This window comes from Eucalyptus grandis, chromosome 4, assembly GCF_016545825.1.
Source record: "Eucalyptus grandis isolate ANBG69807.140 chromosome 4, ASM1654582v1, whole genome shotgun sequence".
Lineage (NCBI taxonomy): Eukaryota > Viridiplantae > Streptophyta > Magnoliopsida > Myrtales > Myrtaceae > Eucalyptus > Eucalyptus grandis.
The window spans coordinates 20,754,717-20,767,416 of NC_052615.1; the positions used below are offsets into that span (position 1 = coordinate 20,754,717).

The following is a 12,700-nucleotide window of genomic DNA, read 5'->3' on the forward strand; positions in this document are numbered from 1 at the left end:
TATTAAGATATTCGTACCTCACCTCCAATTTCATGTTCTGATTGCAACAAATAGTTTGTGTTTTCTTTGGATTATTTTCCAACACCTGTCGCGACCTACCCTCGGGGGGAGGGAGCAGGTTTAGGGGTATTGCCTAAAGAACGGGCCTAAAGGCCCATGATTAGGCGCGAGCTCTCCCAAGCCCATACCCCGCGTGACGTTGGGATATTCTTAAGAAATTTGCACAAAAGGAGTCGCCACTAGCCTATTAGGGTCGGCTAGAAACCAAGTGAGGCATGGGAGCGTGCCTCACTTCCTACGCAACCAGAGAGTCTAGGATCGAGGACTTGATTACACTAATTGACTAATTAGTGCCCTTTCGATACCTAATCTTGTTCATTTTAACAAAATGATTTTCATCAGGCAGTTTAGATTGATTTCATACCTATCCACTAACATAGGAGGTGAGCATGCAGGTGCACAATCAATAAAGTAATAATTATACCTACCAAGATCCTATTTGCCCTAAAATTAAACACGTGCAAATTAAACATAAAACATGTAAATTAAACATCTGATAAAAACAACATATAAGAAAATAAAGGCTTAATCACACTAAAGCGGCAATACATAGCAATTCCTAACCAAACTTTATCATTTTTGGATTTTCGAAAATTTTAATTTAATTTAATTTTAAAAAAAAATTAATTAAAGTTAAAAAAAAGCGAATTTTTTTAATGTTTTCTGAGTTTTTTGAAATTCCAGAAAAAAATTTAAATTTTTATCATTTTTTTTGAAAATTTTGATTTTTTTGATTTTTTTGATTTTTTTGATTTTTTTTAATTTTTAATATATATTTAATACTTCAATAAAAATGGGTTCGGACCGGGTAAACCCAACCCGGCCCGTGGACCAAACCCAAATCCGGATCCAACATTTTGGATAAAAAAATCGTTTTCAATTTTTTTTTTAAAAACAAAATTAAAAATTAAAAATTAAAAATTAAAAAAATTAAAATTAAAATCCTTCCACTTGTCTTTTCTCACTGCACTCCCCTGCGCCATTTGCTTCTGCGATTCCTCTTTCCCGAAGCCCCTTTTTACTTTCTTTTTCTATAATTTTTTTGCTTTTCATTTCTTTCTTTACTTTTCGTTTTCTTTTGTTTCTTCTTTTATTTTACTTTTTTTTTTTTTTGGTCTTCTTCTCCACAGGTTCTCTCCTTCGGGCTTGCCCCCTGCACGCCTTCAACCCTCCCGAAGACCACCTTCTCCTTCCTCGCGACATTCCTCACCAAAATTTGCTTCTTTACCAAAAATAATTCTAACAACAACAATAACCAAAGCATTTAGCATCCCTTCTAACACCAAGCCACCCCGACCGTCACAAATCAACGTCGGCCATGAGGGCTGCTACACCATTTTCGGATGTGAACACCCCGGCTCAAACACACATGATTATTTCACGAAAATCGCGTGAAATCGCGATGAAAACATACGAGATAGTCATGGTCCAACATGTATATGAACAAGTGTAAATTAGACTGAGTTTGAACGTAGGTTTTTTTTCGGTTCTCTTTGAGACATTTTGTCAAACATTGAGCATGTAGCAGCTAAGAAAAAAGGCATACGGGCTCATTCGAGGCTTGAATCCGAGTAAAAATCAACACAGCATGCACAAGCAACACAAATCCACTAAAGAACATATATCACACTCAAGCAGATGCGAGCACAGCAAGCATTTTCAGCCACAACATACCCACCGACTCGCATTTCATCAACCGGTTAGCATACACAACAGAAACGAAGGATCTCAGGACCGGTATAGACTCGAGCACAAGCCTGGACATCTGTCAACATGCACTAGGACATCTATGAGCTTTCATGGAGTTCTGGTGTAGCCGAAGCTCGCGTGAACAGGTCGGCCGCAAGCTCCGGCCCGAGACCTCGAAGTGAAGCGGGAAGCCTACCTGGTTCGGATGGCGAGCAACAGGCGTACTTCAAACGACGGTGAAGCGTTCTCTCTCTCGATCCTCTCTCTTTCAAGCTCGCCCTCTTTCAAGCTCGCTCTCCGGTGCTCTCTTTTCTCCGGAAACGATCAATGGCAGTGGACAACCGTTCGGAGGGGTCCTCTCTCTGTGATTGATGTGTTTTCTCTCGCTCGCTCCTCGGTACTCTCTCTATGGTCTCGATTTTTTTGTAGTGACGATTCCCCCGATTCTCCCTCTCTCGAACTCTTTGTTCTCTCTCCACCAAAGAACCAATCGAGACCTCCCCCCCTCTGTGCTGTTGCCTTCTCCGGTTTTATACCCGGCCAGCAAGCGCGCATGGCCTCTGCGGCTGCCAGCTTGCCGGCCGGACTGCCCCTCCGACCCGCGGATCACGCCGCTCACCTGCCACCGATCCCCTTGCTCCCTCTCGTTGTTGCCCTCTCCGGTTTTATACTCGGCCAGCAAACGCGCATGGCCTCTCGGCTGCCCGCTTGCCGGCGGACTGCCCCTCCGACCCGCGGATCACGCCCCTCACCTGCCACCGATCCCCTTGCTCCCTCTGTTGTTGCCCTGTTTTTGTTCTTCTTTACAGGTGCTTGCAGTGAAGACCGACTGCAGGGGGAGATGGCCAACTTGTGCGCGGGCTGGGCTGAAGGGAAAAAGAAAAACCAAGGTGGGCCGGGCCTAGCGTGCAAGAAAGAGGAAAGGAAATGGAGGAATGGGCCTGCTCAAGGCTTGTCCGAACTTGGCCTAATTGCCCTCTCTCTTTTTTCATTCATTTTTTTTTTAATTTCGAAATTTTCTTTTACTAATTTTTTTGATAAAAACTTTTGATTGATTATAAGACTAGTGACACAAATTCTCCTAATGTCTATATGTGATGCAATTTTAATGAAATTTTTTTTTGTTGAGGAGTTGGAAATCAATCCCCAAATTTTCAATTCAATTAAGAAACACTTAAACAAATCGCCAAAATTTAGGTGTCAACAGCTGCCCCTCTTTGAATGGGAACTCGAAGAGATTCCTTTCAAAGACGAGAGACACCTAAATTTTTCCCATGGACAATGACGATCAGGGGCCGCCGATGAGAAAAGGGGATAAAAGGACGACCCTATTTTGTGAGAAAATAGCCTTCGATTGAGATGGGAAAATATTATTGTATGATAATGAGTTCGACTGGAAGAAAGGTCTCACCGTGTACAAACGGGTTTCGACCGGACATAGACAAACATGATTTACGGATGAATCTGCGAGCCGTGTGGTTTAGGAAAAACCACCAACCCCGTGGTTTAAGGATAAACCCACCAACCGTGTGGTTTAAGGATGGACCCACGAACCATGTGGTTTAGGAAAGCCACCAACCCCGTGGTTTAAGGATAAACCCACCAACCGTGTGGTTTAAGGATAGACCCATGAACCGTGTGGTTTAAGGATAGACCCACTAACCTTGTGGTTTAAGGATAGACCCACCAACCGTGTGGTTTAAGGATAGACCCACGAACCACGTGGTTTAAGGATAGACCCACCAACCGTGTGGTTTAAGGATAGACCCACGAACCGCGTGGTTTAAGGATAGACCCACGAACCTTGTGAGATGGCAAGGTTTGAGGTTGACCATGAACCTTTGATTTTTGGGGAAGCATCCACTCACCCCTTGAAAACCGCATGACTTCACTAAGGAATCCTGTAAAACTCAACTTGAGCAAATGTCGTTAGAGACGCCATTAAGAGACGTATGAGCAATATTACAGCATTAATTGAACAAGCTAATCGAATTGAGTCTGATTCCCTTGAGAAACATTCAATGTCAGCTATCATCATGTGACGCAAAGTTGTCATCTTGCTCGAGAATGCATCATTAATCATCAAATTTTCTAGGAAACAAGTTCTCATTAGAATGACTATAACTCATGAAAAAGGATCATCAATCATGCCAAACTACAATTTCTTAGTCAGAAAGAATTTCTCACACACTCTCAATAAAATGGCTATTTGATCTCATCCATTCATGTGGGAGATAACTGGTTGCTGAGGGTATCTCACATAACCTATGTCGAAGGCTTCCAGAAACATTCGTAATGAGCACAATATGATCGATCAAAAGGGTCTTTTGAAAGGATCGCAATATAGGCTTGGTTATGGCTTACACAAAGGAATTATTGCTTTAAGGCCAATAAAGGAACATTTGTCATTATCTTCATCAGGTTTACGAGTCGAGCACTTGGAAGATAAGACAAGATAGAATTATCTCCACTCCTTCTAGTAGTAACTTCTTTGCCTTCTAGCAGTAACTTCTTTGTGGCATTCTCATCCTTACTCAAACCATCCCAATCAGAAGAGACTTCGGAAGAGGGTTGTAATGTTGGCTTGGGTGAGGCTCGAAAGGCTTAAAATTTTCAAGAGGGTTTTTAAGAGTCGGTGATCATCATGGCATCATAACCAGGTCACTCGACCTTTCGAAAGCGTTTGGCTTTTGAAACACAGCACATTTCAAAAGTCCCCTGACTAATCATTTATGCATGGGAGCTTTGCTCATTTCGCTAATGTCTTTTGTTCTTGCGATTGATTTTTTTGATTTTTTTTTTTTTTTTTGATTTTTTTTTTTTTGCGCATGCACTTAGATTTGATAATTTTTTCCTTATAAGATGCAGCCCTTTGGCTCTTTTTCTTAACGGGCATTGGCCTTGCTTTTACCAGGCACACTGCTTTTTCACCCCCCCCAAATTTGTCGAACTTTTTGTTCTTTGAACTGTTGTAGTTCTTATGACTTTCGAGATTTTTTTTTCACATTTTCTCGTGACTGTCAATTGTGTTTGATCAATTCTTATGCCTTGCCCCAGTGAAGGGAGATGATCACCACTCAGGGTTCAGAAATGAATAATCAGGCCCAAATTGGTTAAAGCAATGGATATCAGTGTTTGGGTAGAGAAAGAAATGCTTTTCTTCACATTAGGATAAGTCAAGCTCTAATGAGAATTCCTCTGAAGCTATCACCAGAAGATTGATGCAAGTGAAAATAATAGAATCTTTCTCAATCTTTCGATCTACAACACGCTTGTAACCTCCTATGCTGCCTCAATGTAGGGTTGTTCTTAACAATGGTACTTTGAAGGATCATCTTTATTTAGCCGAAAGGGTGTTAGCAAGATGTCAGTTCAGTGCTTGGGATTGATGGATGAAATGCCTTTATCATTTCGATCTTTGCGCTCAATGCAAATGAATCCTCCGTCCTAAGAGGAAGTCGTTTTCCACTCAACTCTCAAAAGTGTTTGAAGGACGTGTTTGGAAATGGCTTACTTTCCTTCATTCTAAGCACTTCTTATTTGGCATGATTAACATTCCCTTTTAGTTTTGTCAAAATCACTCATACGAAGTTCCCCTCATGAAGACACAATTAACAACAACTGAATCGACAATATGAATGACACTAGGCGCTCTACTTTTCATTCACTCATCTCTTTCATCATTTTCGATTTTTTTTTTTTTTAATAAAGGAGAAGGAACACCCGATTGCCTTTGTAGAGGCTGGGTAGCCATTCGAATCAACCTTTCAGGGGCAACGATCAACTTCTTCCATCCTGTTGTAACTTCATCGAGTTGGTTGGATACCTGAAATACAAATAAATATGCATGTATGTGATGTATGCATGACATGCATGATGCTATGTGACTCGGATTATGCGCAAAATGGCTCTACGGCCTTGATCTCATTCATGGGAAATACTTCTTTACAACATCGGCGTTTACAGGCTTAGACAGCTCATGGCCGTCCATTTCAACTAACACCATAGCACCACCCGGGAGGATTTTCTTAATGACATAAGGTCCCTCATAGTTCGGGGTAAACTTGCCACGAGGATCCGGGATGATCGGCAGGACTTTCCTTAGCACCAAGTCATTGACCTCAAAGTGCCTAGGACGAACCTTCCGATTGAAGGCCTTCGCGACCCGTTTCTGATAGCATTGACCATGACATATTGCCTTCAGCCTCTTCCCATCAATCATGTTTAGCTGCTCATGCCTCTGTTGTATCCATTCGACTTCATCGAGCTTTGACTGAGAAAGGACCCTCAACGAGGGAATCTCGACTTCTATAGGCAGGACAGCCTCCATTCCATATACTAACGAAAAAGGAGTTGCCCCTGTGGAGGTGTGAATAGATGTTCAGTATGCCATCAGTGCGTAAGGAAGCCTTTCGTGCCAATCACGATAATTTTCAGCAGTCTTTGCCAAGATCTTCTTTATGTTCTTATTTGCTGCCTCAACTGCCCCATTCATTTGAGGACGATATGGTGATGAGTTCAAATGGTGAACTCGAAACTCATCAAGCAAGTCATTTACAACTTTGTTGTTTAAGTTGGACCCATTGTCAGTGATGATCGCCTCCGGTACCCCATAGCGGGCGATAATATCGCGGCGAATGAATTTGGCTACATTCTTGGCAGTGACATTGGCGTACGAGTTGGCTTCAATCCACTTCGTAAAGTAGTCGATTGCTACCAAGATAAATCGATGTCCATTTGACGCCTTGGGATTGATGGGCCCGATCACGTCAATTCCCCACATAGAGAAGGGCAAGACTGGGACATTTGGTGAAGCTCATTTGGTGGAGCGTTTATCTTATCCCCATAAATTTGACATTGGTGACAACATCGCACATGTTGTATGCAGTCGGATTCCATTGTCAACCAGTAGTAGCCGAGTCGCATGATCTTTCTTGCCAAGAGGTGACCATTCATGTGGGGGCCACACTCCCCTTCATGTATTTCCTTCATCAAACAATTGGCTTCTTTGGCGTCGACGCACCTTAGTAATGTCGAGTCAAAGGCCTTTTTGTAGAGGACATCTCCACTGGTGAAGAATTTTGATGCTAGCTTCAGCAAATGCTTTCTGTCTGCTGCTTCACTTCCTTCGGGGAATTCACCCTTCTGTAGATACTTCAAGATGTCGTGATACCAAGGTTGTCCATCTGGTTCCTCTTCAACCGTCATACAATAAGCCGGGCGTCGAAGGATTTCAATCCTTAACGGTTCAATGTCCAAGCCCCCAGCTACTTGCAACATCGAAGATAAGGTAGCTAGGGCATCGGCCGAACCTGATTTTGAGACCTTGGTAAGTATTCGAATGATATTTCTTGGAATTTTTCGATCAACTCCCCAAGGAACTCATGATATGGAATTAATTTAGAATCTTGTGTTCGCCATTTGCCTTCGGTCTGTAAGATGATAAGGGTTGAATCACCATAAACTTGCAGCTTCCGAATCTTCATATCAATGGCGGCTTGGAGACCGAGAATGCATGCTTCATATTCAACGATGTTATTTGTGCAAGGAAATGTCAATTTAGCGGCGACAGGGTAGTGTTGTCCATCTGGGGAAATAAGGACCGCCCCAGTACCAGACCCAGCTAAGTTAACTGCACCATCGAAGTACATCGTCCATGTGTCACTGGATACAAGTAGAATTCGCTCCTCCGCATCACTATCCTCATCAAATGCTCCGGACCCCTTGGAACTTTCCGCTAACATGTCTGCTATGGCGCGACCTTTAACAGACTTTTGTCCTAGGCTCTGAACGTTGAATTCTGAAATTAAGATTTGCCATTTAGCCAACTTGCCCACTAACGCCGGCTTCTCTAAGAGATACCTGATGGGATCGTTTTCGGTCACCGAAGATTCGGTGATGAAGCGTGTATTGCCGTAGCCTGTGCAAAACCCAAATTAAAGCCACGCAAGTTCTCTCAACTTCCGTGTAATTCATTTCCGAAACAGTGAACTTCTTACTCAAATAGTATATGGCGCATTCTCTCTTGTCATTTGGTATTTTCTGTGCCAACATGGCTCCCAATGATTCGTCATGTATGGTTAAGTACAGAATCAAGGGAATTTTAGGGAGAGGGGGCACTAGGACTGGTGCGTGAGTAAGATAGTGTTTTATCTTCTCGAAGGCATTCTGGCACTCAACATCCCACTCAATCTTTGCATTCTTTTTCAGGAGCTTGAAGAATGGCTTTGCTGTTTCAGACAACTGACAAATGAACCTCGCTACATAATTGAGTCGTCCCATCAGACTGCGGACTTCCCTGGTGGTAGTCGGGGGTCGTAAATCACAGATAGCCTTTACCTTTGACGGGTCAATCTCTATGCCCTTACTACTGACCATGAACCCTAAGAGCTTCCCCGATTTCGCTTCAAAAACGCATTTTGCAGGATTGAGGCGTAGCTTGAACTTCCGAAGACGTTCGAAACAGGTTTCCGCAAGACCTCAACATGGTCTTCGCCTCGTCTTGATTTCGCGATCATATCATCCACATATACTTCAATCTCCTTGTGCATCATGTCATGAAACAACGTGACCATGGCTCTTTGATACGTTGCCCCAGCGTTCTTCAAACCGAAAGGCATCACTTTGTAGCAGAAAGTTCCCCAAGGAGTTATGAACGATGTTTTACTCCTGTCTTCCTCCTTCATACGAATTTGGTTGTATCCAAAAACCATCCATGAATGAGAATAACTCAAATCCCGCCGTGCATCACAACTAAGACATCAATATGCGGGAGTGGGAAGTCGTCTTTTGGACTAGCTCGGTTCAGTCACGATAATCTACGCACACCCCGACCCGCCCATCCTTTTTCATGACAGCACAATGTTTGTTATCCAATCTGAATAGTGTGACACTTCAATGAAATCCACTTTTAACAACTTCATGACTTCCTCCTCGATTTTCTTAGACAACTCGGCTTCATTCTTCGAGCCTCTTTTTTTTTAGGTGGCACATTAGGATCGGTCGGAAGGGCATGCTCTACAATATTAGGGTCTAACCCTGGCATGTCGGCATAAGTCCAGGCAAATATATCCTAGTATTCTTTCAGGAGGTTAATCATTCGTTTCGCTTCTAACTTCGAGAGACATGCCCCGATCTTTATTTCCTTAACATTATGTGTATTGTCCAAATTTATGGTGACCGTTTGTTCTTCTGTCAGCGGTTTTGATCCCTCATGTCGATTCCAATCACGCTCGATCCCTTTCAAATCTTCATCGGCATCAGATTCTAAAAGATCTCCGTCATGTGGATCCGAGTCACATGAATCTTTGTCATGATTATGCATAATGTAATGCCCGAGATGCGATGAGATGAGTTAGTATGCATTAATAACAAACAAAACGTATGTCATATGTGAAAGATTTTTCGAATAATATTTTGGAAACTATTTCGAGAGCTCATCCTCATATCCTCAGATTTCCTTGCTCTTACGAAATTATGAAACTAGGAAGCATGTAGAAGCCCAGCCCTCAGTGACCATCATAGAACCAGTTTGGTATGCTTCCACATGTCCTTAATAAAACATGCATTTTCATTGAAAGGGAAATGATAAGGCCATATTACAATGTACTCCACCCAAGACCAACGGCTCAAAGTCAAGGGCTTAACAGAGTTTACATTATAAGCGACTTAAACAAGAAAATTGAAATAACGAGTTCCCACGCAGGGGAAGAAAACATAGAGTAAAAAGCTACGCTAAGCTAGAACCGTCCTACTCTGAAGGTTCGGCAATGCTCCCAGAAGGTTCAGCCTCCTCACAAGCTAGGATGGTGCATACGGTATTCTCTTCAAACATCTGGGCTATACCATCAATAGCTCCATCTTCTTCCATCAGCATTTTCGGGGGTCTTGGGAATGTTTCTTTCAGTGGAGGAGGTAAAGCACTTTGGCAACTTCTATCTCTTATAATCCGACCTCCGTGGTCGCCTCGGCCTCCACGTTCACCTCGACCTCCTCGGGTGCCTCGACCTCCACATTCTCTGCGACTTCCTCCATTGCCATGGCCTCCACGCTCTTCAACAAACCCTAAGCCTTTTCTCCTTAGAACTCTTCGAGCCTCAATAGGCTTTCGAATCCCTTGTCCATGCAACCCTAGACCGCCTCCAGGATTGTACCCATTTGCTAGCATAATCTTCCCTACCGCCAGGGCCGGCTTGGATAATTCAGGAATTCCCACGCAAGAGCCCACAGGAACGTGGATCATAGACACCAGCTCGAAAGTCTGAAAGCTTGACTCTTCTTTGCACTCGGGTTCCACATATGGGATGGCCGTTTCCTGGTACACCTTGAAGTCTGTTTCCCGTGCACAAAGTGATGAGTCTATTGTCCACCACAAATCGTACTTTCGATGAAGGCTTGAGGCAACAGCACCCGCCGTGTGAATCCATGGTCTCCCAATAGAAAGTTGAATGCAATTGGTATATCTAGGACTTGGAATGGTACCAGAAAAACACAGGACCGATAAGTAGTTCCAACTCAATTTCTCCTAGCACTTCTTTCCTCATCCCATCAAATGCGCGCACAAGTGGACTTAGTTGGACGTATCCTTTCCATCTCAACACCCAAACGGTGGAGTGTAGCTAATGGACATATATTCAATGCGGAGCCATTGTCAATCAACACTCTAGAGACAACGGTGCTATCGTGCTTCGCTGAAATGTGCAGCGCCTTTGTGTGATCACCTCCGTCAGCAGGGAGGTCTTCATCAGTGAAGGCGATCTGATCTTTCAGAAGGATGGCCCCCACGAACTCCTGTAGTTGGGTGTCGTCAATTGTTTCCGGGACATGTATCTCGTTAAGGACCTTCAACAAAGCGTTTATGTGCTTTTCAGATGATTGAATTAGTTCCAAGATGGAGATTTGAGCTGGCATTTTTCGCAATTGATTCACTACGTTAAATTCGCTTGTTTTCACCACGGCTAAGAATTGCCTCGCGTCCTCCTCTGTCACGGCTTTCTTTTCGGTTCCTCCGGCAGGCGCATAGCAACGACCTGATCGAGTGATGGCATCTACTTCTTTTGTCCCGTAATCCTGTGGTACTTTGGTGTTGAATTCCAATGGAGGTTCTAGCATTATCACCTCGTCCTTTCCCTGAGGTGGTAGTTCGATCACGACCGGCGTCAGGTTTTCCTCCAAGATTTCGATCGCTGATAATTCTTCGACCATAAGGTCAATCGTCATTGGCTCAGTGGTTTTCATCTCGACATCACTAGTGCGATCCTCATCAGGCAATTCTATCACTACCGGGGTAATCATAGCGACCATCCCCTCCTCTCATGGAATCGGATCATCCATACCCCCCCATCCGTCAGGAATAATGTCCTTAGGATCATCAAAGAAACTCGAGGCAGGCGAATATTTCACGTAATAGTCATATTTTCCGCTTGGTTGACCCAACGTATCGAACACTTCGCCTTCGTCACATATCTTCTTTAAGAGATCACGGCTCCGAAAGGTTCCCTCATAATCCGTCTTCAAGGCGTCTTCTATCGCCACTTGTTCACCCTCCTTTGGGATCGGAGGTTTAGCTTTCTTCATTTCACAGTCGCAAGTAGCATCGTAAGATGATGAGCTAATCGCGGATGGTGCCATCATGGGTAGTTGTCTTTGTTCTTTGTTGACACTTCGGATTACCCCCATATCTATCATTTTGCGGATACGTTCTAGTTTTTCCTCCATGGTTATGTCTTCCCCTCTTTCATAGTGCCCAGCTAGCTCAAGAGCCTCATACAATTTAGGGGCATCCACCACAAGAGGTCGCTCGTTCGCTTGCATTTCCCCAAGAATCATATTCACTCCTTCAGCATGATCAGGCAAAGGGTTTTGTTGCACGTTGGGCGTAGCTTCTTTAAAGGTCAACCTCCCTTTATCGAGTAGATTCTGAACTTTCAACTTCAGTGTGTAGCAGTTATCGACATCATGCCCCCTTTCTCCCATGTGGTATTTACACGTCTTGGTCACATCGAAGCCTGGGAATCTTGGGGGGTTGTCTCTAGGTACTTCCTTGGCTACCAATCTCTTTTCAAAGAGGATAGGTAACAATTTTGATAGAGGTCGGGGTAGAGGTGTGAATTCTTTTGGGGAAACTTCCCGCTCCGTCAAATCCCCGTGACCCGCTTCCTTGTATAGCTCTAGGCTTTTGTGAAGGCATCGACACCGATTTAGGTGCGGTTGGCTCTGGATAAACGCCACTTCAACCGCCGTCTCCTTGTCCTTCCTCGTTGTGAACCTCTTGCTATTCCCAGTAGATATTCTTCCATCAATTATCGCCCATTCAACCCCTTCACCAACCTCCACCAGCTGGGAAAATGTTTGGCAACTAGAGTACACTAATCCCTGGAAATAGTCAGATGGCATAGTCCTCAAGAAGAGCTGCCTCATTTCTTTTTCACTCAGTGGAGGCTTCACTTGTGATGCCATCGTTCTCCACCTCTGGGCGAACGCTTTAAACGATTCATTCCTCCTATTTTCCATCCGAACTAGCTCCTCTCTTGTAGGGACAATCTCAGTTGAATTTATATTGCTGCAAAACTCGTCGCCGAGGTCGTCCCATCCAGTGAGCCCTTCAATATCCAGTGCAATAAACCATGACAGGGCATGACCATCTAAGCTATCTTGAAATGTATGTATGAGGAGTGGGACATTGTCGGAGTAGCGAGCCATCCTCCTCATATAGTATTTGAGGTGGGTTATAGGACAGCTAGTGCCGTCATATTTTCTTGTAAATTCCGGCTCTTTGAAATTCTCGGGTACTTTCACCTTAGCATATGGGGTTAGCTTGTCCACTCCCTTCATCTCATATCCTTGGAGGACACAAAGTCGCTCCTCCATCTTAGCCAAGCGTTTTGCATTTTCTTCATCAAAGCGAATGGCGGATCCCTCCTTTGGAGGGGGATCCAGATTGACGATTACA

The 12,700-nt window shown here is 43.9% G+C and overlaps 1 protein-coding gene across 1 annotated transcript; it reads right to left on the reverse strand.

Moving 5' to 3' along the window:
• Positions 1-6,130: 6,130 nt before the first annotated feature.
• On the reverse strand, positions 6,131-8,127 carry LOC120292553. The gene is made up of 4 exons (XM_039310803.1): positions 7,749-8,127; positions 7,175-7,669; positions 6,618-7,061; positions 6,131-6,546 (listed from the first exon to the last, which is right to left on the reverse strand). The coding sequence occupies exons 1-4, from the start codon at positions 8,125-8,127 to the stop codon at positions 6,131-6,133; spliced, it is 1,734 nt and encodes a 577-aa protein (XP_039166737.1).
• Positions 8,128-12,700: the final 4,573 nt, after the last annotated feature.

Bases quoted from the DNA above. Each gene is read 5' to 3' on its own strand.
- LOC120292553 (XM_039310803.1), bottom strand. From the start codon at position 8,127: ATGGTCAGTAGTAAGGGCATAGAGATTGACCCGTCAAAGGTAAAGGCT. The intron at 7,670-7,748 runs GTAAGAAGTTCA...GGTTTTGCACAG, and splicing joins ATGCGCCATATACTATTTGA to GCTACGGCAATACACGCTTC. The intron at 7,062-7,174 runs GCAAATGGCGAA...TCTCAAAATCAG, and splicing joins TATCATCTTACAGACCGAAG to GTTCGGCCGATGCCCTAGCT.